Source organism: Idiotropiscis lumnitzeri, chromosome 3, assembly GCF_059441095.1.
Source record: "Idiotropiscis lumnitzeri isolate Australia: NSW breed Sydney's pygmy pipehorse chromosome 3, RoL_Ilum_1.0, whole genome shotgun sequence".
Classification (NCBI taxonomy): domain Eukaryota; kingdom Metazoa; phylum Chordata; class Actinopteri; order Syngnathiformes; family Syngnathidae; genus Idiotropiscis; species Idiotropiscis lumnitzeri.
This window is the reverse complement of record NC_142393.1, coordinates 10,854,382-10,878,495: the sequence shown is the minus strand read 5'-3', so window position 1 is coordinate 10,878,495 and position 24,114 is coordinate 10,854,382. Positions and strand designations below refer to the sequence as shown.

The following is a 24,114-nucleotide window of genomic DNA, read 5'->3' as shown; positions in this document are numbered from 1 at the left end:
TCGTACAAATACCGCCACCTGCTGCTTCGGCGTATAACAATATCGTTTCTGCGGCGGTGGGAAATAATTAGGTACAAATACTGTACTGTACTTAAATACTTTTCAGGTGTCCGTTATGTTTATGACAGATTGTTTTACTTCATACATTTGAGCACAGATGTTTGCTTTATTTTGTCAAAACAAGCGGTCGTTACTCGTTACCTATTTAAACTGCTGATGACACGCTGCTAAAAGACCGGTGAGGCGAAGGAAAAACTTGAGTTTTTCTTTTCAAAATGATCAAACCCGGTGCAGCATGTTTTTTTTCTTTTTTGGGGGGGGGGGGGTACGTGTATGAGGGTGCAAAATTGGCAATGAGGACTCTTTGGTTAGAGAGCCATTCCATTTAAGGAAGAATGCTTTTATCATATTTTTCAATTATGTATGTTTTCTCTCGTGCTCTTCCCTGTCCAAAGCATTTTTGTCCCAACCAACGATTTTGTCCAAAATCACTTTAATTGACCACCTTCGAGTTCCAGCTTCAATTTAAAACACAGCAACTTTGAGTAATTCTACATATTTATTTTTGTTTTGTTTAGACAAGAAAATTACAATTAACCTTGCTTTCTTGGTCTCAATTGCTATGAAGTGATAAAGCAAACTAACAAAAAAATTAGAGCGCGTGGTTCACAGCCAACCTATTAGTGTTACAAAGAGTAATAACTGTATTCCACAATTACAGATGGAAAATAAGGCCTTGCTAGTGTTTTTACATAGGATCAAGTAAACACAAGTTCAAAGTTGTTTCCACATATTTGACCATCGACCAGAGTGTAACACAATTTGGACAGGCTTAAAATGTTACATAGTGACATTGCATAATACCTGAAATCCTTGCATTCATTAAGTACAGTACCTTGAAACAAAGCCTGGTTGACATTCATTGGCTACATTTGTAGCATATTGGTGTAATTCAAATGAATCAGAAAACACACACAATGTTCACATTGACATGACAGGTAGTAAATCTTCCTGCAAGGACAGCATGAAAAAAAATTTCAACAGTATTTTCCAGCTTTCAGTGTGTACATTTAAAACAGCGAACCATGAGAATGATTTAGCTAAAGGTCTTGTCAAAATGCCGAATACAACCAAACCCTATTAATAAGTACTGCATTTATCGTTTTTGTCACATCTGACATTATTCTGGTCCTTTAACTGACACAAATAAAAATACTGAAAGTGATTCAGTAAAAGAGGAGGCAGTGATGCGCAATTCAGGAGTTGCCCAGTGTGAATCCAAAGTATCAGAATCCTGCCTGCTTTCCTACATGTAACAATTAAATTTACAGGCTGGAGCGGTACTAACATCAGTCAAGCAAAAAAAAAAAAAAAAAACAGCCTGCACTTGATATTACGCTATGAGGTGCGCTAAAAAAAAACTATGGAGCTACAGCAACAAAACATTAAATCCTAGACATTTTCTCTGCAGTTAGATACGCAGTTGCCTGTCACTTCTGAGGTAGTAAATAAGTAGAAATTTCATTAAAGGCAAGTACACAGAACAATGCTTGATTCAATGGAATACACACCTGAGCAGTGTGTGCATCCTCTCCTTCAAAGTTGAATTTAAACAAAAATCATTTTCAGCGGTAGAATGTCTTACAGCTTTAAACATTTCATAACGATATTGCAGAAAGATATGACAAGGTAGAGGTAGAATGTTTATTATATTATAATAATCAATGTCTGCCACTATATTAAGAGTTAACTCAAACGCTACCATCAAAAGTTTAAAACTAAATGGAAAAAGCGCCAAAACACCTAGAACTATAAAGAAAAACAGAAACCCTTATTTCTGTGTGTTTGAGGTATAAAACTTTTTTTTTTCTCAGAAATGTCATTAAGTGCTTTAACCCTGTCAAGAGATTAGACACTCTTTGAAAGAGACACACAACAGTAGCATTTTGACATTGGTGCAACACTGAGGCTAGTGACAACGCGAGTGGAACAGTCAATCAGCAGAGGTAATGGATTTCAAAGAGATGGCATTATCTCTTTGCATGCCTTCACAACAGTTGTTTCAACTTGCGGCAATGTTCGTGAAGGGAGTTCTCGCTACTGGAATCCCGTTTGGGATCCTTTCATCTCGACCTTGTGACTACATTATAAAAAGGAATGGATTGCAATAGTCTTCAATAAGGGGGGGAGGTTTCAGTCCCAATTTCATTCGAAGCTCTAGAGAGCCAGTAATAGGCCAAAAGGAAAAATGCTCAACAGGGTCATGGATAATATTAGAAAAGGCTACACATAGTCTAGAATAGTTTTGCCGTGCTACGTCAAAACAGCAATGATCATAGTTGCTCACATCCAGAAGACCTAAATTCCTAAATTACATTTTGAAAAAAAAAAAAAAAAAAAAAATCACTCAGTTTAAGCGGCCATAGTTTGCCTCGAAAAATATACAAATGGCAAACAGACTCAAGGCCAATGCTCGTATTTGAACCTCACTCAACAGATCAGAAGTGAGTGAGTAAGTTGCAGGGAAAAAAAACGTTTCAAACTAGGGGCGTTAAGTCTTGGCACTTTAGATGAAAAACATCCAAGTACATTTAGGAGGCAAAAACTGTTTGGACACTTCCAAACATCCAAGTTTCCACAAGAACAAATCCCGATAAAGTTGAATATTTTGGGTGGGGTGTTTGTAATCGATATGGTTAAAAAAGGGGGGAAAAAACTGCTTCTCCAGAATACCATTCCACCTCACATGATGAACGAGACGATTGGCTAGTAGAGAAAATAAATGTCAGTTGGTTCCATTAAACTCCCTGATGGCGGACTACTTTTTTTTTATTAGCATAATTGTTTTGAATCTTGTAGATATACATGACACCACACACACCGTTGAGAAACGTGTTGGTCAAAAATCAAGTTTTACTAATGTGTTTGACTTGATTTTCACACTCTACCCTGAAATCTTTCCTTATAAAAACTGAGCTCGTTTTACCAATCTGATTGTTACTTTAGCTAATCAATCTCTGTTATGCATCTCATTAGTTCATGACTCAGACACCCTGTAAGCAAACAAGAATTCATTTTCTAAAGTAGCAACAATCAGCTGACAAAACAGGATCAGTCACGTCTTCATTTAATTTTTTTTTTTTAATCTAGTCTAGTGCTGTCCTATCTAGGCCTTGAGCATGAACTGATGAAGCTTGCTCGGATGAGCAGCGAAACGTCTTCTCAGACAACCTGAACAGTCCAGTAGCTAGCGATTCAAATTCCCTGAGAGGACAACAGCCTGGATGAATGCCAAGATTATCATAACCCCAAGAAAGAAATTATGCATTTCATTTTACGTTATCAGTCAAACTTCTAATGTGAGTTACCTGATTTGCACAGAGACCAACTAAGTTCCCTGTAAGATACTTTTGGGGGGGGGGGGGGGGAAGTGTAGTCATGCTACAACCAGTTGCGGGCAGCATGCTCTCTGAAGGCCTGTTTGATTGGAGATGTAAAGGCACACAACAGAAGCTGGAACGAAGAGAAATATACGGACTGCAATTGAAAGGTAAGCATACCAGCCACAACATTAGGACTGTTCGCCCAATATGATATCCAATACAAGTGCTGTATCAAATACTCTGCCATTACAAAGAAAATTAATTTCGGACACAGCTCTCATGATGATGCCGTACACTGTTTATCTAAAGTGATCATTACCACCTCCTTCTTAAAGGCAGGACACTGCTCAAGTACTGGATATCAATTTATTGTGCAAGTGATAATATTGTTCTGGCTGGCCAGTGTATATTCAATGATATTTGGCGGCAAATAGTAACCCTTGGAACTAAACTAACAGATAACCTGTCTTAAAACAACCTTGTCAAATGTTTTAGTCTACAGAGAATCTAAATACTAGTTTTAAAAATGCTTACCCATCACAAACTCCAAATTTCCTTATAGCCATAAAAAATGGATGCGATGAACTAAATTTAAGTGCATTCTAAATTAGAGATATGGAAAAACAAGAGTAACAAACGGTAAAAGCATTTCCGTGGCATTTGTGTCACCATGCTGGTGGGGCCTCTTTGAACGTAGTGCTTCGAGCTGGCTATACAATAAAGGGATTTCTGATTCTGATTCTGACATAGGTGTGCCATGTCTGCGTGTACGCTATATGTTCCGTTACGTTAAACCGGTCATCACCACATAGTATGTGTGATAAGTGGATCAAGTGCATTAACTGTTGTTCGGAGATTTGAAAGAATGACTCTGTTGGTTGTTGTGAGTTAGACAACATTTGTGCATTCAAGCTTACTTTTTTTTTTTTTTTTTTAAATAACGAGGTACAGTAATACTGATGAGGTGATTTGTTGTGTTCGACAATAAACTATCGCAGTAACAAAGGTAAAGACACACGTATAGTTAAAAATGTCCTTTGACAGGAAAAAAATATGCATCTGTGAAGACACGTTTGTGGACACAAAACTGCTTATTGCTGAAACGCTTGGTAGTAATGAGGTAAGGAGCTAGAAGTGCTAACAGCAGAAGTGCTGTATGCCTGAGGTAGTTGGCTATGGTTGTGGGCGACATGGCCCTGGGGCACATGAGCCTGAGGAGGCTGGAAGAAGGTGAAAGGCCCGGAAGCCTGTGAGGACAACCCAGTGGAAGAGGTTGGCGAGGAGGTGGCGGTGGTGGCGGGAGGATAACCCATCATCAACCCGCCCATTCCTACATGAGAACTGTAAGGTGGTAGGCTGAAAGGCAAGAAGCCCAACAGTGGCCCAAGTTCCATGTTAGTGGTGCAGGAAAGCTCAGTTGAGGAGATTGCGGCATTCCTGGGCACGAGGTGGGGATCACTGCCGACAGCCATCCCTTCAGAGAGCATCTCCCTTTGAGGAGAGGTGGACGTAGAGGTAGAAGAGTTGACGGAACTGAGGTGGGGAGGAGGGGCACCCTGCAGATCCAGCAGGAAACTGTCCACATCAGTGCGAGGATATGAGGTAGATCCTTGTTGGTACCTGGGCGTGTTGCTGTACGACTGCTGCTGTGGCGCCGACAGAGGCTGCAAGTGATGATGGTGGTTGTGAGGAGACGGCGCGGGCATGTGGCGACCGACACCCATGCTTGGCGAAAGAGAGACCTGCATGAGGCCATGTGGGTGACTCATCCCAGGGACAGGACTGGTAATGGGGTAGGAGTTGAACATGTCCCTGGTGAAGGTCTCCACAGGTTCCTTGGAGGTGGTGGAGCTTCTGTCCGAGGCTAAAGGGCTGGATTCCTTGACGGGACACTGGGTGGTTGTAGTGGATGTTGCCGCAGGAGTACTGGCCGTAACCAGTGGTATCAATCCCGCATCGTGCGCGTGGCTCTTCTTCAAGTGTCGGGTCAAGTGGTCTCTGCGGCCAAAGCGCTGAGCACAGCGAGGACACAAGAAATCACGGCGGCCAGTGTGCACCACAGCATGGCGACGCACATCCTTGCGGGTGTAAAAACGACGGTCGCATCGCTCACAAGAATATTTCCTCTCTCTCACCGCCACAACAGCATTGTTGTTGTTGCCCTCTGTTGGAGGAGGCCTGTCGATATGGCCACCACCTAGGTGCTCCAGCAGCGACGGTGCCCCTTCCGAGCAGGGCAGGCCGGCGCCAGCACTGTGAGCTTCCACCAGGTGCCGCCTATAACCCAGCTGAGTGTTGTACTGCTTCCCACACTCCTGGCAGTGGAAACCAAGCTGCCTGTTGGCTATGTGGCTATCCTGCAGCTGACCCTTCAGTTGTTCCTGCTGGTGGAACATGGTCCCACGGGGAGGTTGCTGGTTGTGTTGCTGGAGAAGAACTGAGTGAGTAGGAGCAGACACAAGCAACACTCATGAGGATTCTACAGGGAGCTGGCCATCCACTCTCTGTTCTCAGGCTGTTGCGTTATCTCAGTGTGCTTGCAATAATACTAAGTGCAGTTTGTTGACTATTTAATGATCTCTTGTGGCAATGGCGTGCGGGCTGTCCTGTCTTGATGGGACAGGTCTGTGTCCAGCGCTTAGTTTCGGTGATAGCACCTGCCATAGCAACCCAAGAGGGCTGCAATTAGGATAATTTCTTCCGTTGACTCAGAGTCCATTGGTGTTCAGCAGAGGAAGCTCAACATCTTAAAATACCTGAAAGATGAAGAATAGATCACTATGTTGAACAAATTGCATTTCCTGAAGTAATGTAAGTGTAGTGACACGGTAAAAAAAAGCATGCATATTATCAAAAAAACAGACGGTAATCAGTGGAGTCCAATCTCCTCACTGTTGTAATATTGTAAAGAAGAAATAGAGAGCAAGAACAGCCAAGTACAAGAAAGACAAACAAACGGTTCATAAAACTGTTCTTGTGTTGAGATGCAATGCGGTGGCTGTTTGTAATCTGCAGTCAACAGTGTTCCACAGAACTCCTGTGGGTGAGGATAACATGCAGGACGAATTACTTGACAAACGTAAATGAAAATGAAGAAGAATCCAGCACTGCCCTTGGTTTCATAATTATTCAAAAAAATCCGAGAGACCACAGCCACAGTGCAGCATTCAGACATTTGCCTTATCACAGATTTTTGGGAGAACCTAAACTTTGTTTTTAAAAACTGTGAACAGTAGCTAATAGAAATTGGTCATTTGACTTACAACTAATGTCGTCATCTTGTGACTGATATGAAGAGTTTACAGGAATTCAAAGATAAGACAGTTTAGCTCCTTGGCTAATCACAGAATGGCTCTGCCCTCATACAAAGGTTAAAAGCACAGTAAAATCAGCAGACGTCATAAATCAAATTAAACCAGAACTATTCAGTCTAGACGATCATATTAAATGCCATCTGATTCCTCGATTTCCTCACGCATTCCAATACACAAATAGTAGATAAAAAGGAAATCACATGTTATAAATACATAAACATTTCCCAAGAAAAAATTAAGTACAGTCAACACACACAGACACACACGCACAAGCAATAGGCTGACAAAGGGCTACCGGATATCGCAAAGCCAGAAATCAAAGTGAGCGGTAAACCGTGCATGTTCCACGAAAACAAGAAAGGTAAGAATACCTCAACCAAAGTGTGCCGACTCATTCCTGCAGTAGGGGGAAATCTAGGAACTAGCCAAAAAGTCCCGGTACCCTTTCAGCTATTGAGTAGAGAACTTATACGGAGTCTGGAGTCACGAGCAATAACGGCTAACCCCTGGATAACGTGCTTAAATTGACAAAAAGTCCCAAAAAAAAAGATTGACTACAGCCAACTTAAATTTAAGGCCTAGTAAATGTCAGCTCAAAATACAGCTTGAACTCATATTCCTACGATTGTACTTCGTTTAAGAAAAGTATCCAGTAGGAAACATTTTCCATTGAACAACATTGCGTATGTAAGTAAATAAACAAATTGTATGTATGTAAATATATTGGTACAACTAATCAGATGAGCGATCTGCTTCCAAAATTCTGATAGTGTAAAGCCTATTTAATATATTGTTGTTGGAAGTCAATTTCATAGGGCCTTGAAATGCATAAAAAATTATTTAGGTCATTTGTAAAGTCTAAAAGTACATAGAAAAGCTGCATTTGCTGCATAATAAAATGTATTAAGCAAATAACCGCGATGACTTTGGCCATAATAATTGATTCACAAAAATTTTTGTGTAGTTTGAACTTAACAAATGAACCAATCAAACATATGTCATGTTGCAGTACATGATGCATATTCAAAATCTTGCAATAAAGTATAACATTTAATAGTAAACTGTTTTCTATATTTTACTTACAGTTCTCTTTGATCATAGTATAACAAAAACCCTCATATGCATCCTGCCCCCCAAAAATGTCTAGAAATGTTTGGACAAAAGCCGCTCACAACCCAGGTTTCATCACACTAGTTCCTGACTCACCTTTGTCCTAAATGTACTGTAAAGCAAACATTGAACTTGGTCTTTAACTTCAGCAAAAAGTGGTGCATTGCATTCCAAAACTCTCAACCCACAGGTTGACAATGTTTACTTGAGAGTTTATCGCTCGGACTTGCAAAAATGTATGTTTGTCTGATAGAGGCAGGTTGGCAGCACTTGTTTGAACTTTTTAGACAATCGCAAGAAGCAAAGTAATATGGAGGACAGAAAGTGCCAAAATTAACTAAACAAATTAACCAGGAAATGTTTAATTTAAATTGTAATTAATCAATTAATTGTTTCATTCATTCTTTAAATAAGGAATTAAATAAAACAGATAAATAAATGCACCATTAAATAAATGTGTATAATTTATTAATTAACTTAAACTTTAATCATTGGTAATTTAATTAATTAGTGACACATTGATTTATTTAATTCCACATTTAATTAATAAACGAAGCATTTAACTAATAACACTTTTATTTAATTATTTATACATGATTTATTGAATCCTATATTTAATGAATGAATGTATGAAACAATTATTGACAATTTCAATTCAACATTTCATGGTGGTTTATTTATTTAATTTGGGCACTTTCAGTCCTCCATAAAGTGACACTGCGATGAAATAATCAACCTACAGCACCATCTAGTGGAGCTACATGCAACGACATTCCTGTTCACTTTGCACGGTGCGTCAAAAGTCCGCAACAGTGGTTAAAACGTTCCGCAAATATTTTAGAGCATACGGGATATGATTTCTTTAATAAATGTATGTGTCATTATATCTGAATGGTGCTTGTCTGAAATAGCGAAGTCCAAAGTTGTAGCGATGTGTGACCACAACTCACCGGACCGGGGCTAAATTCGTCTGCTAGCCCATCTTGCCTTCGTGAATTCTGGTGGCGGATGTGAGTTCGGTTCACACTTGTGGATTACTCGAAAAGCACCACATTCGTTTACAGAAGTGCTACCGCGACTGTGTGTATATATACAAAGTTGAACCGACCGAGAATGACGAATTAAAAACAAAAGAAGTGCGCTTCACTAAGTTGTGTCGGAGTTTGTCTTGCGGGAGCTAACTCTCTGTATTACTTTAGCAATTGGGCTAAAAAAAAAAAGTCCTACTCGAGTCAACATTTACACTGCGGACGTCTCTTACCGGCTGGCGCACCGCCGCGATCTTCCCCCGCACTCCATTTGTCCTCCACGTGGGCATTTTGGACAGATGAAGGCTTTAAAAGATGTTTATTCGAGTCTGGGCCTGGGCTGCTGGCGCCGCGCTGGAAGCCGTGCATTCTGGGAGCGTGACGTCACACCCCCGACTCACTGCAGCGCCAGCAGGAAGCACGACTAGTAACTTTATTCATTCTCACGGCAGTGCTGACAAGTAGACCATGGTGATTTCATTTCACGTCTGTTTGGTTGGTTTAAAGATGATTGTATTTAAATATGTGTAGTTGAAGTTGTGTAGGGAGAGCCTCTTTACCAGGGGTTACCAACTTGGTGCTGGCGGTACCCCTAAAGGACCACATGAGTAACTCCCAGGCCTGTTGCAAAAACAGTTCACCAATGATAGGGCATTGTAATTTTCTAGGAATGTTGTATATAGTAAAATGTTGCATAATTATATTTATCTGTTTTTCATAGTTGTTGTTAGACACCATAAACATGGTCAGTGTTTTAACATTAGTCACTAGTAATAACATAATAATAACACATGTTTAAAGTAATTTGATCAAATGTGTTATTTCAGTTGTGCTTAACGTTTAAGTACAATATATCTGCATTTGTTGTTAAACAAGGTTTTTTCCCCAACATTTATTTACATATAATTTTTATATAACTTGTGTGCAATAGATTTTATTATTATTTTTTTAAGTACGATATAGTTGTTCTTTTTCTATTTATAAAGGGTAAGCCAACCCAAAAATGATTGTTACAATAATATGTTCTAAGCAGCTAAACTGGTCTTAAGCATTCTGATTGATGGTGTCCGTTTCAGGGTATGGCAATTTTGTCATTTGCTGTTGACTGAAAATGTATCCTTTTCCGCAACTCTTTTACCACTGATTTCACAATGGTTTTGAAAAAATCAGATGGTATAGCGAGTTGAAGGTTTCAGTAACTGAACCATTTCCACTAATTGTGACATGGTGATTGTGTAATTCCTGGGTCATTTTAGGTGTTGCGTCATTTTATGATTTGTGTTGATATTTGATGTAATGGATTTTACATGGTCACTAAAATAGCAAACAAATTCATTATTATCTGTTGAGAGGAGATCTGGCACTATTTGACTTTGGGGAGTTTGTTACTTTATCAACCACAGCACACAGAGTGCTTCTATCGTCTAAGTTCTTCTTTCTCATGATTTCAGAAAAGGGTTGTTGTCCAGCCTGTGCTCTTTGTCAAAATTACATACAGTGTCTGTACAAGTTTAAGCGAATTTGGAGCGTAAATTCCTCTCCAATTATACTCTTCTTTCCCGCATTTTAATTTCAAGGTGACCTTCATCATTGTGCACAGTCGTGGTGTTTTACTTCATTTTAAGCTCTCATTGAGGGGCTGTTGCTTGCACAGGTAGCAAATGTTGGATTTGGCAACAATTCTGACAAATGTTGACGGAAATCAGGAGGTCACCTCTGACATTAGTGACATTTTTTATAGACACGCAAAGATGTAAAAGCCACCCAATAAAATGTCTTTAAACTGAAGTATGTCAAACTGGCAGCATCTCCCCTGCCCCTTTTTGCTAATGTAACACTGCTCATGAAACTAAAATTTGTTGGTGCTCATTCGAGCAGCTTCCCAGACTTTACACGATGCATGTGCAAGCCTCACTTACATACTAAAATCACACACAGTGAATTGCCATTCAGTCTGTGCAACAATGCCACCAGATTAAATAATTTGCTCTGATTCAAATCCGAAAATTCTGATTTGGCGTTCATTTTTTTCAGCCCATTTGCACCTCAATACAAGTCACCACCGATCCATGCTACACACGACTCTGTATGCTGGAAAAAATAAAACATTCATGCTATCATCTTGGGATGTAGGAATACTTAAAACAAGATTATTTATATAGCGCATTTCACAACAGCTGGAGCTGTAACAAAGCGCTTTCCATTTGGTGTAGTATAAATTAGCAGGAGATTAGAACACAAACTAAAACACATAAAGACATAAAATAGATACCAGAAGAACAGCATTAAGTAGCTTTCATGTTACTTCTCCTTTATTGTGATCACCAATAATAATAATAATATTACAATTATTATTATTGTTATATTTTATAATAATAATAATAATTATTATTATTATTATATATGATCATCCATTTTGCATGAACAAGCAATCGAACAGGACAGGTAAAAGAATAAATGTTCCATAATACAGTATGTCATTATTCTTATTGCTTTTATAAGATGACTATATATGACTGTTTAGCATTTAAGATGGCTTGTAATGCTCCGGTGGCCAGGCTGCTTAAATAGGCATAAAAACATGTAATTTAATATTTGAACGCTTGTTTCGTTGCAGGCCTTCGGCGCTGCTGACCTTTGACCTGATAGTAGCGTTCCTGCAAGGCTTGTTACGCTGCAGCACTTAGAGCCACAGACAGCCTTCCTTGCCCACAATCGCGCTGCCTTCATGCTGCATCGCCACAATGTGTGTTGCGCTTATTTAGTAACAGCCACCGACGTATTTTCCGCACTAGCGACATATACCCGGACGTGGTAGGCGTCGTAAAGGGCCGACGGCACGAGAAGCACTCGTATTGTTTTGAGGCTCCACACAGCCAACCGAGAACATCGTAGCCGTATTAGCAGCTAGCTTAAACCGCCACCGTCTTCTTCTTCAGGGCGCTTTGTAGGCACGGCAGGCCAGTGCGGAGGAAATGAAGGACAAACAAAAGAGAAAGAAGGAGCGGACCTGGGCTGAGGCGGCTCGCATGGTAAGCCGACTATTTTGAGCTTTTTTGTGGCTGTGGGGGAGTTGCGTAAGGATTTGTTTGCGGTGACTGTGTCACGGTTGATTTTGGACATTCCCGACTACACAAGCTGGACAGACATCGAAGCTAGCCGCTGGTGTAGCCTTGCTAACTATTTTAGCTGTTTTGTTTGTGTTTTGGTCAAATATACCCCAGCCGACACACATTTTCATTGATTGTATGGATAAAAGGCCACCAAAGCGGGATGGCATTCCACCCACTGTGCTAATGTTAGCCAACATGCTAAATGTTGCCTGTTATGTTTAGAGCTCTTTGTTTGCTAGGCTGCCTGCTAGCCACTTAGCATCTTATTAACCCGAGTTGTTAGGAAGACACACCATCGTCATACGCCACACGAAAGCATCAAGAGAACATAATAGACTAAGACGTGGAAGCACGTTCCCCATGTTCTAAAAACACCCCCTCCCTAGTCTTACTACGTCGTGTCAAAGCTAACGGTTAACGGATGTGCTGTCGTGCATCCACACACAAATGGTGCAAGATTTAAAATGTACTCTGCCAAATATGAACGAGTAAATTGGCCCCTGTGTGAAAAGCTTTTTTCAATTTCTAATGAATAAAAGTACAATTATCAAATTCTCTTTGGCTTTTTCACCGTGGTTGGATTGTGTGATTTACAAATTTTCTCGAGCGTGCGTTTGAATCAATGATCCACATTTGTGAGAGTATGTTGTATTGGATGTCAGAGATTGATTCTGAAAGAATGGTTTTATAACACATCATTTAAGCGAAAATCGATGGGTGCATCCTTAGTTAAAACAACCCGTTTGTATTGTTTCCCAGGTGGTGCTCAATGTTTTATAATAAAACGTTTGGAACACTGAATGTTTATGCTGCTGCCTTTTTAAAGATAAGGGATTGGAGATCAGACAGAAAATAAGGATCGGTATGCATCTTCTATTAGTGCCGTGGGCCATCACTATGTATGGCAAAAATTAGGATCAGAATGCATGTTCTATTAGTGCAGTGGACCACCACTATTTGTGGCTATTAGGGACCATTGCTGCCCTTTAAAATGCATAAAACGGTCCCCCAAAAATTCTTCAGAATAATAGGCATTCAATATGCATTTTCCACAAAGAAACTGTGAGGAAATGAAAAAAGAAATTACAAATGATTGAAAAGCATTAAAAAAAATGCAAATCCACGCGTGACAAACTGCAAGTGTGAGGGGGGTCCACTTCAATTGTATGAAGGCATCTTGCTCTTTATCCCCTTTTCTTGAACCCCTTCCTATCATCTGGTTAATGTTCACATTTTTGTCTTGTGAAAACTATCCTCTATTTGCCATAAAATTCACCTGTTAGCGGGTTTCTGCTCTTTCTGCAGCAACCTTGTCTGTTAGGTGTTTTTCTGCAGCTGGGCAGAGTCCCCATTCTTATATTTGTAACATAGCTTTCAGAATGTTTTTATGTATGGGCCTTTTTTTGCAGGTGCTGGAGAACTTCTCAGATGCTCCAATGACCCCGAAACAAATTCTCCATGTCATCCAGACCAAGGGGCTAAAGGAAATGCGGTCAGACAAACACCCCAACACACACACACACACACACACACACTCAATTGATAGATCACCTGGCCGATGAAGTTGAGCGACCTGGAATATTTTTATTTACTGTAATAGTTTACATGTTCCAGCCCCAGGTACCTACTGCATTTTGTATGTGTAGATTATATTATGCATACTAGTAAAGTAAAAAAAAACAATTATAATTTAACCAAACTCAATCGAATCGTTACGATGACTCATAGTGCATCCCATGTATAAGATATGTATCGAATCGTATGGTCTTTAATGAGAGAGAATACACAGGCCTTTATATGTTGTTCGATGTTAAAAAAACGGCAAAAAAGATCGTTTCGCTGGAATTATTGCAGAGATTTTAATGCCTTATATATGTTATAACAATGTCTGCCAATGTGATTTTAACGCCGTTTTTCTTTTTCATGTCAATGGACTCTTTTGACTCGCTGATACACTGAACAGAAGGTATGTATCAGCAAAGTTTACAAATCTACGATCACGTGCTGGAAAAGAAGTTCTGTTTTCTGTAAAGTCATTTCAACACCTATGGTGACACAAAGACATCATTCTAAACCGTATAACATTTTCTGCTTCAGAAACAAAGTAAATGTTGCATCCCTGTTACTAATCTTCTAAAGTCAACAAAAAAAGGCATTTACCTTCACTTTTCAAATAGTGGCATTTGTATTTTTGCTTGTGAATGGCTGAGCAATTCAGGGAAGCTCCTTTTCGACCCAATCAAGGTTGTTAACGTGTGGGATGTTCCAAACAGGTATTTGTTTATTAGTATGAACATTAAATATCACAAATTATTGTATTCTGTTTTTCTGTTGAATACGATGTTCCAACTTCATTGGACTTGGGGTTGTAGTTATTTCACAAGCAGATATGTCTCGCCACACGGCTCCGTGCAACAGTGTCTGCGCATTCAATTGCTACGCCGGCGAGGCGGGTAGAAGAAGCAAAATATGTGAATGCCCTTCATAACACTAATGATGGAATAATTCTTCTTTGCTTATCTTGTTTTTAATACAGTGAGATGCCAAATTGGAAATACAGTCATGCAGCAATATTTTGATTCATTCAAGTATCACAATCTTTTATGATAAATTACACAGAGGCATCTGTGTGAGTGGAATATTTAGGAACAATTTGGTTCCCGTTTGTCATTCATTCATTGAAATCCTTTAGATGCTTATAATGTACGTATAAGTATTATTAAAATGTATATGGCCATTTTCTGAAGTGCTGATTCTCTTCTGGTCATGTGTGATCTGGAGGCGATCCCAGCTGACTTTGTGGGTCAAGTTTGTCTTGTATATGTTTCTACATAGTGGTACAGCTCCTTTGGCCTGTCTGGTGACAATGCTTCACTCCCAGGTGAGGGGAGATCGTGTCAAGAACAGCATCTTCTTTAAGTTGCCCGGACGGATGAGCCTATTCACTCTAAAGGTATGTAAACACCACCGTCTCCCACTTTTTAAAAATGGTTTTGGACTAAATGTCATAATCCACCATAAGGAAAATATCAGATGTGCTCAGTGCCTTTTAATTGCCCAGTGAAAACCGTACTACCAGTCAATTTATAACAATTCAAAGTCTGCTGTACTGTCAAGGCAAGTCTGCATCAAGGTAAGTAAAGGCTTACAAGTGTTGAAGAAATTTAGGGAGTAGACCAAGATGTTGTTAAAAAGAGGGATTATTAAGAATACTATCAAGTAATTGTAGCAGATGATTTCGGGAGTAAAATGCTAAGGAATGGTTGAAACCTTAATACATTCACATTAGTAATACCAACGTTGCAAGGCATTCTCCCATTATTGTTAAGCCTGCTTGCTTGTTATCTTGAGTTCTCAGTTTTCTCACGTTCTCACCCAGCATTTTGCAGTTAATCATACCATGCCAAGAAAACAAAAACAGAAACTCTGGGGCGGGGGGGAAGGAGAAAGCTTTGAAGACATCACATAATAGGAACCTGTGGATGGTTGTTGTTTCCAATCCACTTACCCATGTGCAGGAATAACCCATTATGTACATAATGGAGTGTTAAAGCCTCTGACTGACGCTTAGCAAGGAGCCTACAGAACTTGAATTCAAAGCGTTAGTAAGATAGGTAAATCGTGAATGGAGAGTGCGCCATCTTTGTTTAGTTTTCTAAAATCTCTGTATAATCCTGACTCACAGCAACTGAATGCTGTTTTGAATGCCATTCACCGGAACATGTAACATCGTGGTTTGCACCACAAAGTAAGGCTTGTCGGACCAGGAATCATTTATTTATTTATTTTTAAATAAATGAGCCGGTGCGAGATGTGGCCTCAATGTCCTGTTCTTCGTTGACAGGAATGATCTTCTGCTGATGTGTTGTGCATTCAGGCATATTCTTCTACTGTGCCTCAGTTGTAACAGGTGGTAATTTGTATGATTTCTATCAACTTGAACCGTCTGACCATGCCCATCTGACCTTTACCATCAGAGAGGCATTTTCAACTAAAGGACTGCTATTTACTGGTTATTTTCTGTCTTAAAACACTGGAACCCTAGTAGTGGTTGTGTGCGAAAATCCCAGTAAATCCGCAGTTTTCTAAAACGCTCAGCCGAGCCCGTCCGGCACTAACACAACCATGCCACATTCAAAGTCACACAAATCACCTTTTTAACGTATTCACTTTCAGATTGTCCTGATCACGTCTACATCCCTAAATGCATTAAGCTGCTGCCATGTAAATGACTGATTTCATACTTGTTTTAACCGGCAGCTGAACCTGTGGTACTGATCCTGCGCAACATGTACATATAGTTGTCGTCTGTATATTAGCAGTGTGTTTAAAAAGTGAGTAAATTCTCGAGATTCCCCCCATAGTTTTCATTTTCAGACATCAAAAATTGAAAATACATTTGAACGGCACCTTCTACTTCAAAATAAAAAAAAAAAAGGAATTATTTCATGTTATTCTATTGCTTAGGCTCTTAAAAATAAAATGCCAGCATGTTGGTTTCCACAAAACTAACTTTATGGAGCGGTCAACCCAATTTTTGGATCTTAACCTTGACTCGTTCTCACCTGTTTTCTGAAGTTTAGCCATGATTGGTCGTTAGCTGTTCCCTGTGCAACAGTGATGTCATTTTCAGTCGACAGCCAGTGACAAAATGGCCGTCCCTGTGATTGACAAAAACGGGTGCATTTTACTGCTTACCTCATAATCCACAAACACAGTATTAATCATAATGCCGTGTTTCGACTAGTTGGGCTGTTTAGAAAATATTCTTGATTAGTACTTTTGGGCTTGACTTCCCAAAAAATGTACTCTACGGATTTGAGCTTTCCTCGCTTTTAAAACACTATACTATCAATGCTGTCCATACGTGTGGTTTCTGTTTGCTTCAGAGAGCAGGTGATTAACTTAATCTGTGCTCTTTTTTTTTTGCAGAAGAATGCCCTACAGTGGACAAAGACTTCAGAGTCAGAGACCCCATCTGAGCTCGTGAGCGCTTCTACCCCGACCTCCAGCAACACCACCCTCACAGAGAGTGCAGCAGTTGGCCCCATTGAGGCAACTGAGCAGGAGACCTGCAACTCCACTGAGACCGCTGCCTCCAATTTGGGTAATAGTACACGGGAATCACAAGTTTAGCCAATTGAATAAAGGACTAGCAAGTGACTTAAGAGTTTACTGATAGCAGGAAGCATCTTTTATTTGTAAATGGCAACTACTATATGTGCTGTCACTAAGCATTTGCTGTATCTACTTATGCCAAACGGTACTGTAAGTCTTCTTTCTCTGGCCTTACAGCCTCGGCCGATGAAACTTCCTCCAGTGTTACAGGCTCCACGGAGCTGCAATCTACCAGCCAGCCTCAGACCCGTCTCAGCAGAGCAGCAGGATTGCAGGGACGGACTGACAGTCAGCAGGTCCAACATGTTCAACACACCCAGACTAGGCTGAGCCGGTCCCGACAGGTCAGGACCATCCTTCAAGAGAGATTTGAGTGGCTATAATAACTATTTCGCCTGTCCGTTAGTCTGGACTTGGACCTTAGATGATTAGAAAGATGCTAATTGTTTTAAATGTGGAATGTTCACTTTTTGTGTCCAACCCATCACCATCATCATAATTATCACTTCCACCCACAGTCAGGGCGGCAGCGGAAGAAAGCAGTCATGATGCCACGTGTTGTCCTCACTCCTCTTAAAGTCAACGGAGAGCATGTGCCCTCGGGTATGCCTTACTCTTTCCTTCAAATAGCAATACTCGGGTAATGTTGATCATGCTGATCTTAGATCAGTGGGTTGGACCCCGTTTGTAATAATGCATATGAATAATTGCAGTAGCTTGTAAGTCGTACGGTTTGTCTTTATGTGTGATTTTTAGGACCGATGAAGAGAAGCCGGGGAGGGGTGGATGTGGATTTTGAAACACCAGGCTCTATTCTTGTCAACACCAACATCAGGGCTCTCATTAACGTGAGAACCTTCTCAGCATTCCCAGCCCAGTCCCAACAGCAGCTACTACAGCTGCTGCCAGAAGTGGACCGCCAGGTAACCAGTTTCCTTTCTTAAGACTTCCATATTTCCCCATGTTGTCATTCAGAACTAGACTAGGGTAGAGCATTCAATTTTGACTCATTATTTACACTCCCCTTCTTAAACAATACTGACTACACAACATTGCCTTGTTTATAAAATATTAGTCGGCAACAAATCAAGCACATTACGTATGCTCGCCCTTAGTCAGGTACTGTATATTGTTTCCTGTGAAGCAATATACTATATGGACAACAATAGAATTTGAGACTTATTTTATGCTTGGGGCACCCATGCAGATTTGTTCTTTCATATTTTTTGCGGTATTTTGTCCGCTTTCTGTAAAGATTGGACCAGATGGAATGGCCAGATTGAGCAGTTCAGCCCTCAACAATGAGTTCTTTACACATGCCTCCCAAAGCTGGAAAGAGAGGTTAGCGGAAGGTAAGTATCGCCATGCGTAATGTCTTGGAAGGAATTAAACTTTACAAAATGAACTTTTTTTTTGCTTTTTGCCTGCCTGTATTTGATCTTTGGTAAACCTTGTAATTTACCTTTGTGAAATCCTGGGAACAGCCTAGCAGATGGTGGTGGAAACACGATTATTATTATTTAATTTTTTTATTTTTGGGGGGTGTTAACACCTCTTTAAAATCCCATGGTGCATTTTTAGCTAAAGGTACAATCCTGGTGGATTAATGCACTTGTCAACCCTTGTTGTTGTGCAAAATGAAAATTACCGTCATTACTTCTGCGCTAGTTGCTACTGCTTCTTCGTCTTCTTCTCTTTTCCCTCGACTTGTAAAACTACGAAAAAGCACTATCGTCGGAAACAATCATTTCTTAACTTTCGCTTTGCGCAATAATATCTGCGAGGACCTTTGGATAAAATGCAATGTGGGATTTTAAGATAAATTAACAAACGCTAAGATTTTATACACCGATGTTTCATCATCCTTGTGACGCTGAGTGCGCCGGGGTTGTTAAATACTGCAATATCGATATTGTTATAGTCCACTTTCATATCGCATACTCCCAAGTTTTTCCATTATCGTGCAGCCCTTCTGCTTATTGTGGAGTGCTGCTGATTGAAGTTCATAGCAAAAATAATGTCGTTCGGCACACAATTTCAACGCACCTGTTTTTAACTTTTATGTTCTACATCTTTTTAGGAGAGTTCACTCATGAGATGCAGGTGCGATTCCGGCAAGAAATGGAGAAGGAGAAGAAGGTTGAGGCATGGAAGGAAAAGTTTTTTGAGGAGTACCATGGACAAAAGTAAGAACCTCACCAATCCTGATGGATTTCAATTTCACCGCTTTTCTTGTGTAGCCCACATGAATCACAGTTGCCTTGCCACTGTGGGAATGTTTGAAACTGTACTTTCATATGCTAATGCTGGATGTGTGCCTGCAGGTCTGGACTGACAAGAGAGGAATCCCTCAAGCTTACAATGGGTGATGCGAGTGAAGTTGCAGCAAGTGTCCTGGATAGTGATAGCGTTTCCGTGGTGTCAACCGGTGCACCCAAGAGACGCAGTGTGGGTCGGCGGAGGAGGGACGGTAGGATGAGAAGACGCACCCGAGCTGATCTGCGTCGCAGGGCCCGTCGAACCCTCTGCAAAACCAGCTCTCCAGTTCTGCAGTCTGCAGAAGCTGCTGAGGATGTTGCTTCTCTGGAAACCTCCACAGTCTCTATTGGTTCTCCCATGTCAGAAAGTACAGTTATTCAAGGGGAGGTGGTGCTACAGGCGGAATGTGACGAGGAGGTCCCACCGGACGACGCATCCATTGAGCCAAAGACGCCCATACCCGAACCAGTTCTGCTGCCAGCCCCGACTCCAACTCCCATTCCCAGCCCAGCATCCACCAGTGATGACAAAGAACCAAACATTTCAGGCTCTCCGCTCCCCGAAGAAGTTGCACCTGTATTAGCTTCCACCTCATCCCCATCGTCATCCTCTTCTTCATCTGATTCGTCGCCTTCGTCTTCACCTTCCTCAGCTTCTGATCAACAGGGAGCATTTACCACTGGCCTGGACTCTTCGTCCTCCTCTTCAGTGTCGTCTAGCGCCGCAGTCACTACGGATCACCTGGATGACACTGCGTCCGTGGTCACCTCGGTCACAGGGGGAACCGCCACCAGCAGCCGCGAAAGCAGCCCTTCAGATAGCCCAGCAGGCACCCCTGCTCCCAGCGCTCAGCACAAGGAACAGAAGAGAAGGCCCGATGAGACGCGGGCCTTCTCCAGCTTCCCCGAAAAGAGGCCACGGTTGAATGACCAGCAGTCCTTTCGTAACACAATTGACAGGGTCCATTCAGAGAAACCGCAGCCAACAACGGAGGAACCCAAGGTGCCTCCAATCCGGGTAAGAGCCTGCTTCATCGCCGTTAAAAGTTAAATATAAAAATATGTGCAAATACATTATTATACTTACTTGGATGTTGTTTGTTTTTTGCCAGATTCAACTGTCCAGAATTAAACCACCCTGGATCAAAGGGCACCCTACCTACCAGATCTGTCCCCGCATCGTGCCCCCTGGAGAGGCCTCGCGGAGGTCGGGGACGGGGGGCGCGCGGACGCTCGCAGACATCAAAGCCCGCGCCCAGCAAGCCCGCGCCCAGCGGGAAGCCGCTGCTGCTGTTGCAGCCTCTGCCGACGGGCCAGGGCCGAACAGGGTCCGGCTGCGGCCTGCTGCTGGGTTACCGGATAGCAACAGTGGACAGAGAGCCCAAGAACACCCAGGACCGATTGAGCCAGGAGGAGGAAGTGGAAGAAGGGGAGGTGGTGGAACACAGGAGCAAGGAAAGACTTCTGAAACGAATTCAACTGGAGCACAGTTACAGCATCCCAATGTAGAAGGCAAACCCTTGCCTTCGCCATCCCAGCCTGCTACCTCAACCTCTGCGTTCTCAGAGCACCCGCTGACACCAAGCCCTCTTCAAAAAGGGGTGGGAAGGCTTCCTGTGGCAGAGGAAGGATTCATCCCAGCATCATCCAGTGTTCAAACCCCTTCAGACAGACCTGCGGGACAACCAAGAGACCTTCCCTCTCAAGAGACTGAGACGCTCGATAGGCAAAATAAGATTGCACCGTCAGCTACTTCCCCTTCAGAACGGCTCGAGCCAGCAAGGGAAAAAAGGCCACTCGCTCCAACTTCCATCCCCGATTCTCTTCCCAGGTTTGGGGCTCAGGGTGTAGTTGTTCAGAAGCTGGTCAGATCCGTGACGCCTGTGGAGCTTGAACTTGAGAAAGAGACAGGCCTTGGTGGTGTTATTCAACACGTTCCCCATCATGAGGATTCCCAAGACACTGACACTGACTCGGCCACAACAACACAACAAGCAGAACCATCATCTCCTCGTGTGGACTCCTCAGGCAGGGATGATGATGCTGGGATGCACAGTGATTCTACAGAAACTGCTTCAGACTGTGAGAATGAGAGCCAGGTGGATGAGCAGCAGCTTGACCAAGATTGGTGTTCCCAGATGAGAGTCCACAGAAAGCTGCAGGAAGCCATGTGTAGCCCGCCTCGGAATCACCAGCCAGTCATCCAAGCCCGCGAGTCCTCTTGCCGCGGTCAAACAGTCATTCAGCCTTGCTTTCCCAACGGTATGACTCATCCTCCACAGAGCCAGACCTTTTCCCAAGATCGCCCGTCCCTGAACAATGTTGTTGTAAAAGTTGAACCTGTGGATGATTGCCGAAGCACCAGACAGGGTTCTGCTGAAGAAGAGTATAATGGACATATTAAGCCCTCTACTTATCCTTCAAGTATTTCTGGAAACTCCAAGAAAGTGTCCACTCCCGCTAGACATGTGTCCAGTGTAGAAGCTAACAACCCTTTAGTGACACAGCTTCTACAGGGTAGCCTCCCCCTGGATAAAGTTCTACCACCACACTCTGCCGACAGGCTAGAAATCAGCCGATCGGCAGGACCCCAGCGAAGACCCTGCAATAGGGCCGATGCGGCAGCCCAGTTACCCAACTCAGAAGGAACCTTAACCTCTCAAGTCAAGTCCCAGAAAAGCTACCCTGTGTCGTGTTTAATGGAGACCCCAACTACATCCCACTATCAGTCTCAACACACTTCTGGAGCTGTCCCTGTCATCACATCACCGCCGTTCCCCACATCCTCCTCCAGTTGCTCCTCGAACACCTCTAACCATAGTGTTGAGACGGCAATCATCAAAGAGTCGCCTGTCCATCAACCCTCACAAGGGGCTATTCCAGACCGGAGTCAGTCTGCTCACAGGACCATACTGAATGGTCCATCTCCATCTCATGCGGACCCTTGCCCCACAGACGTTGTGCCTAGTCTTAAGATCAACTGGCGATCTTCCCAGTCCCAGATAATTATTGCCAACCAACAAGAGCCAGTCCCTGCTCCCAATGTAAAGACTGAAGTTGCTTCAAAGCCTTCTTGCCAGGCAATTACTAAAGCATCCGTTGTTGTTACCAAGAAAGAGCCCATGAGTTCAATGGATGGATACCCCAGTGGAGGAGCAATGGAGGGACTGCTTAATATGGAAATGAATTTGTCTCGAATGGCCAAAAATGAGCTCAGTAAAGCTCCATACTCCTCCGGTTATCATTCGTCGTCGTCCTCCCTCCCCTTCCAGCTCTATGGAAAAATCTCCAAGCAGGGCGGGGGTCTCGGAGGCGTCAGCTACACCGCCAACGTATCCGTGATGGACAATAGCAGCTTTTCCCGAAACATGACTGACGGCGTTCTCCAGCTGCGGCCTCGTTTGGCCTCCAGCCAGGCCACGCTCAGCATCCAGACCTTTACTGACAGTACGGCTGAGGAGGTGTCGCTCAAGTGCTCCTGTCGCCTCAAAGCCATGATCATGTGCCAAGGCTGTGGGGCTTTCTGCCATGATGATTGCATTGGGCCCTCCAAGCTCTGTGTGTCTTGTCTGGTGGTGAGATAATGTGTTGAAGAGCTGCAGTTACCTTGGCAGTCTCTCTGGTAGGCTCACGTCCACACAGGAGTGGGCAGACAGGCAAGATTTGCCTTGTATATTATTACTGGGCTGTTTGTTTTTGTTGCACATTTTCAGATTTTCTTTTTAGCTGTAATTATATATTATTGATATTCTTTTTATTGACTTAATATTATTATTTTGAGGCTTGGTTATTTGCTAACGTTTTGGTTATCACGCCTCAAAAACATTTACCTCATCTTGTTCCACCAGTCATTATTAGGTGGCCATTGTTTTTTTTGTTTCATGTTGTCTGCGCAAAGAAATATTTTTTTAACCATTAAAGGAGTAAAGAACAGTATTTGGTTTCAGTCATTTCAAGTTGTCTATACTGCATTTCAGCATTAGTTGTAGTGATAGAAAACTGTCTTGGGTCAAGGCAGATGAACTTCAAAAACACATTTCAATGACGCATTCATTTGGATAAAAAAAAAGACAAAATCAATGAGAAAGACGCAGTAATGCAGACCACCGCACAACTGACCATCGGACTCACTTCAGTGTTCTTCTCCAGTCCACTGGGTGGCAGTAATGTGATTTGCAACTGTGGTGACTGCCTCCTCCCGTGCCATGGCTGAAGATTTACAAATATATTTGCCAAACCGTTTATTGTATTTGAAATCACATTAGCAGCCTGTCATTAAATTCTGGTAAACGAGTACTTTCTGAGCTGATATTTAAACCAGATCTTCCATCTTCAGTGTTGGTCTTCCATTATGACAAATCATGTTTTGATTCTTTTTTAGGTTAACTATCATTCTCAAGTCAAGTCAAGTCAATTTTATTTGTATAGCCCTTAATCACAGACAGTCTCAAAGGGCTTTACATAGCCACAATCGACATCCCCGATCTTAACCCCCAGGAGGGCAAGGAAAAACTCACAAAACCTCATTAGGGGAAAAGTGAGAAACCTTGAGAAGGGACCACAGATGGGGGAATCCCCCTTCCAGGATGACCAGGCTGCAATGGATGCCAACTGGGCAACATTTGACACATACAATGATGCTATGCAATAATAGATGAGATAATGTTTTCATTGGGTGCAAAATTTTACAATGCACTGACTCTGCTGCTGCTTAAACCTCCTCAAAGCCACGCCACCAAGTATTTTGAGGGTTTTAAGTGTGTGAGTTAAGACTGAAACAGTAATTAGTT

At 42.1% G+C, this 24,114-nt stretch overlaps 2 protein-coding genes across 3 annotated transcripts; one reads left to right on the top strand and one right to left on the bottom strand.

Moving 5' to 3' along the window:
• Positions 1-546: 546 nt before the first annotated feature.
• On the bottom strand, positions 547-9,223 carry LOC148339889 (zinc finger protein PLAGL2-like). Its single transcript, XM_088292244.1, has 2 exons — positions 9,069-9,223; positions 547-6,139 (listed from the first exon to the last, which is right to left on the bottom strand). The coding sequence occupies exon 2, from the start codon at positions 5,777-5,779 to the stop codon at positions 4,475-4,477; it is 1,305 nt and encodes a 434-aa protein (XP_088148370.1). The 5' UTR covers positions 5,780-6,139; positions 9,069-9,223; the 3' UTR covers positions 547-4,474.
• A 2,231-nt stretch (positions 9,224-11,454) lies between these two features.
• asxl1 (ASXL transcriptional regulator 1) lies at positions 11,455-23,260 on the top strand. 2 transcript variants are annotated; one of them, XM_088291406.1, is made up of 12 exons: positions 11,455-11,867; positions 13,358-13,440; positions 13,779-13,781; positions 14,784-14,901; positions 16,881-17,055; positions 17,244-17,410; positions 17,585-17,669; positions 17,823-17,989; positions 18,322-18,418; positions 19,147-19,252; positions 19,391-20,342; positions 20,437-23,260. In XM_088291406.1, the coding sequence occupies exons 1-12, from the start codon at positions 11,811-11,813 to the stop codon at positions 22,906-22,908; spliced, it is 4,482 nt and encodes a 1,493-aa protein (XP_088147532.1). In that variant the 5' UTR covers positions 11,455-11,810; the 3' UTR covers positions 22,909-23,260. The 2 variants fall into 2 exon arrangements, with proteins under 2 accessions (XP_088147532.1, XP_088147531.1); XM_088291405.1 differs by lacking the exons at positions 11,455-11,867; positions 13,358-13,440 and having other exon boundaries at positions 13,465-13,914.
• The last annotated feature ends 854 nt before the right edge of the window (positions 23,261-24,114 follow it).

Coding starts and splice junctions, on each gene's coding strand:
- LOC148339889 (XM_088292244.1), bottom strand. CDS start 5,779: ATGTTCCACCAGCAGGAACAACTGAAGGGTCAGCTGCAGGATAGCCAC.
- asxl1 (XM_088291406.1), top strand. CDS start 11,811: ATGAAGGACAAACAAAAGAGAAAGAAGGAGCGGACCTGGGCTGAGGCG. Junction 17,670..17,822: donor CGGAGAGCATGTGCCCTCGG/GTATGCCTTACT, acceptor TGTGATTTTTAG/GACCGATGAAGAGAAGCCGG. Junction 18,419..19,146: donor GAAAGAGAGGTTAGCGGAAG/GTAAGTATCGCC, acceptor ACATCTTTTTAG/GAGAGTTCACTCATGAGATG.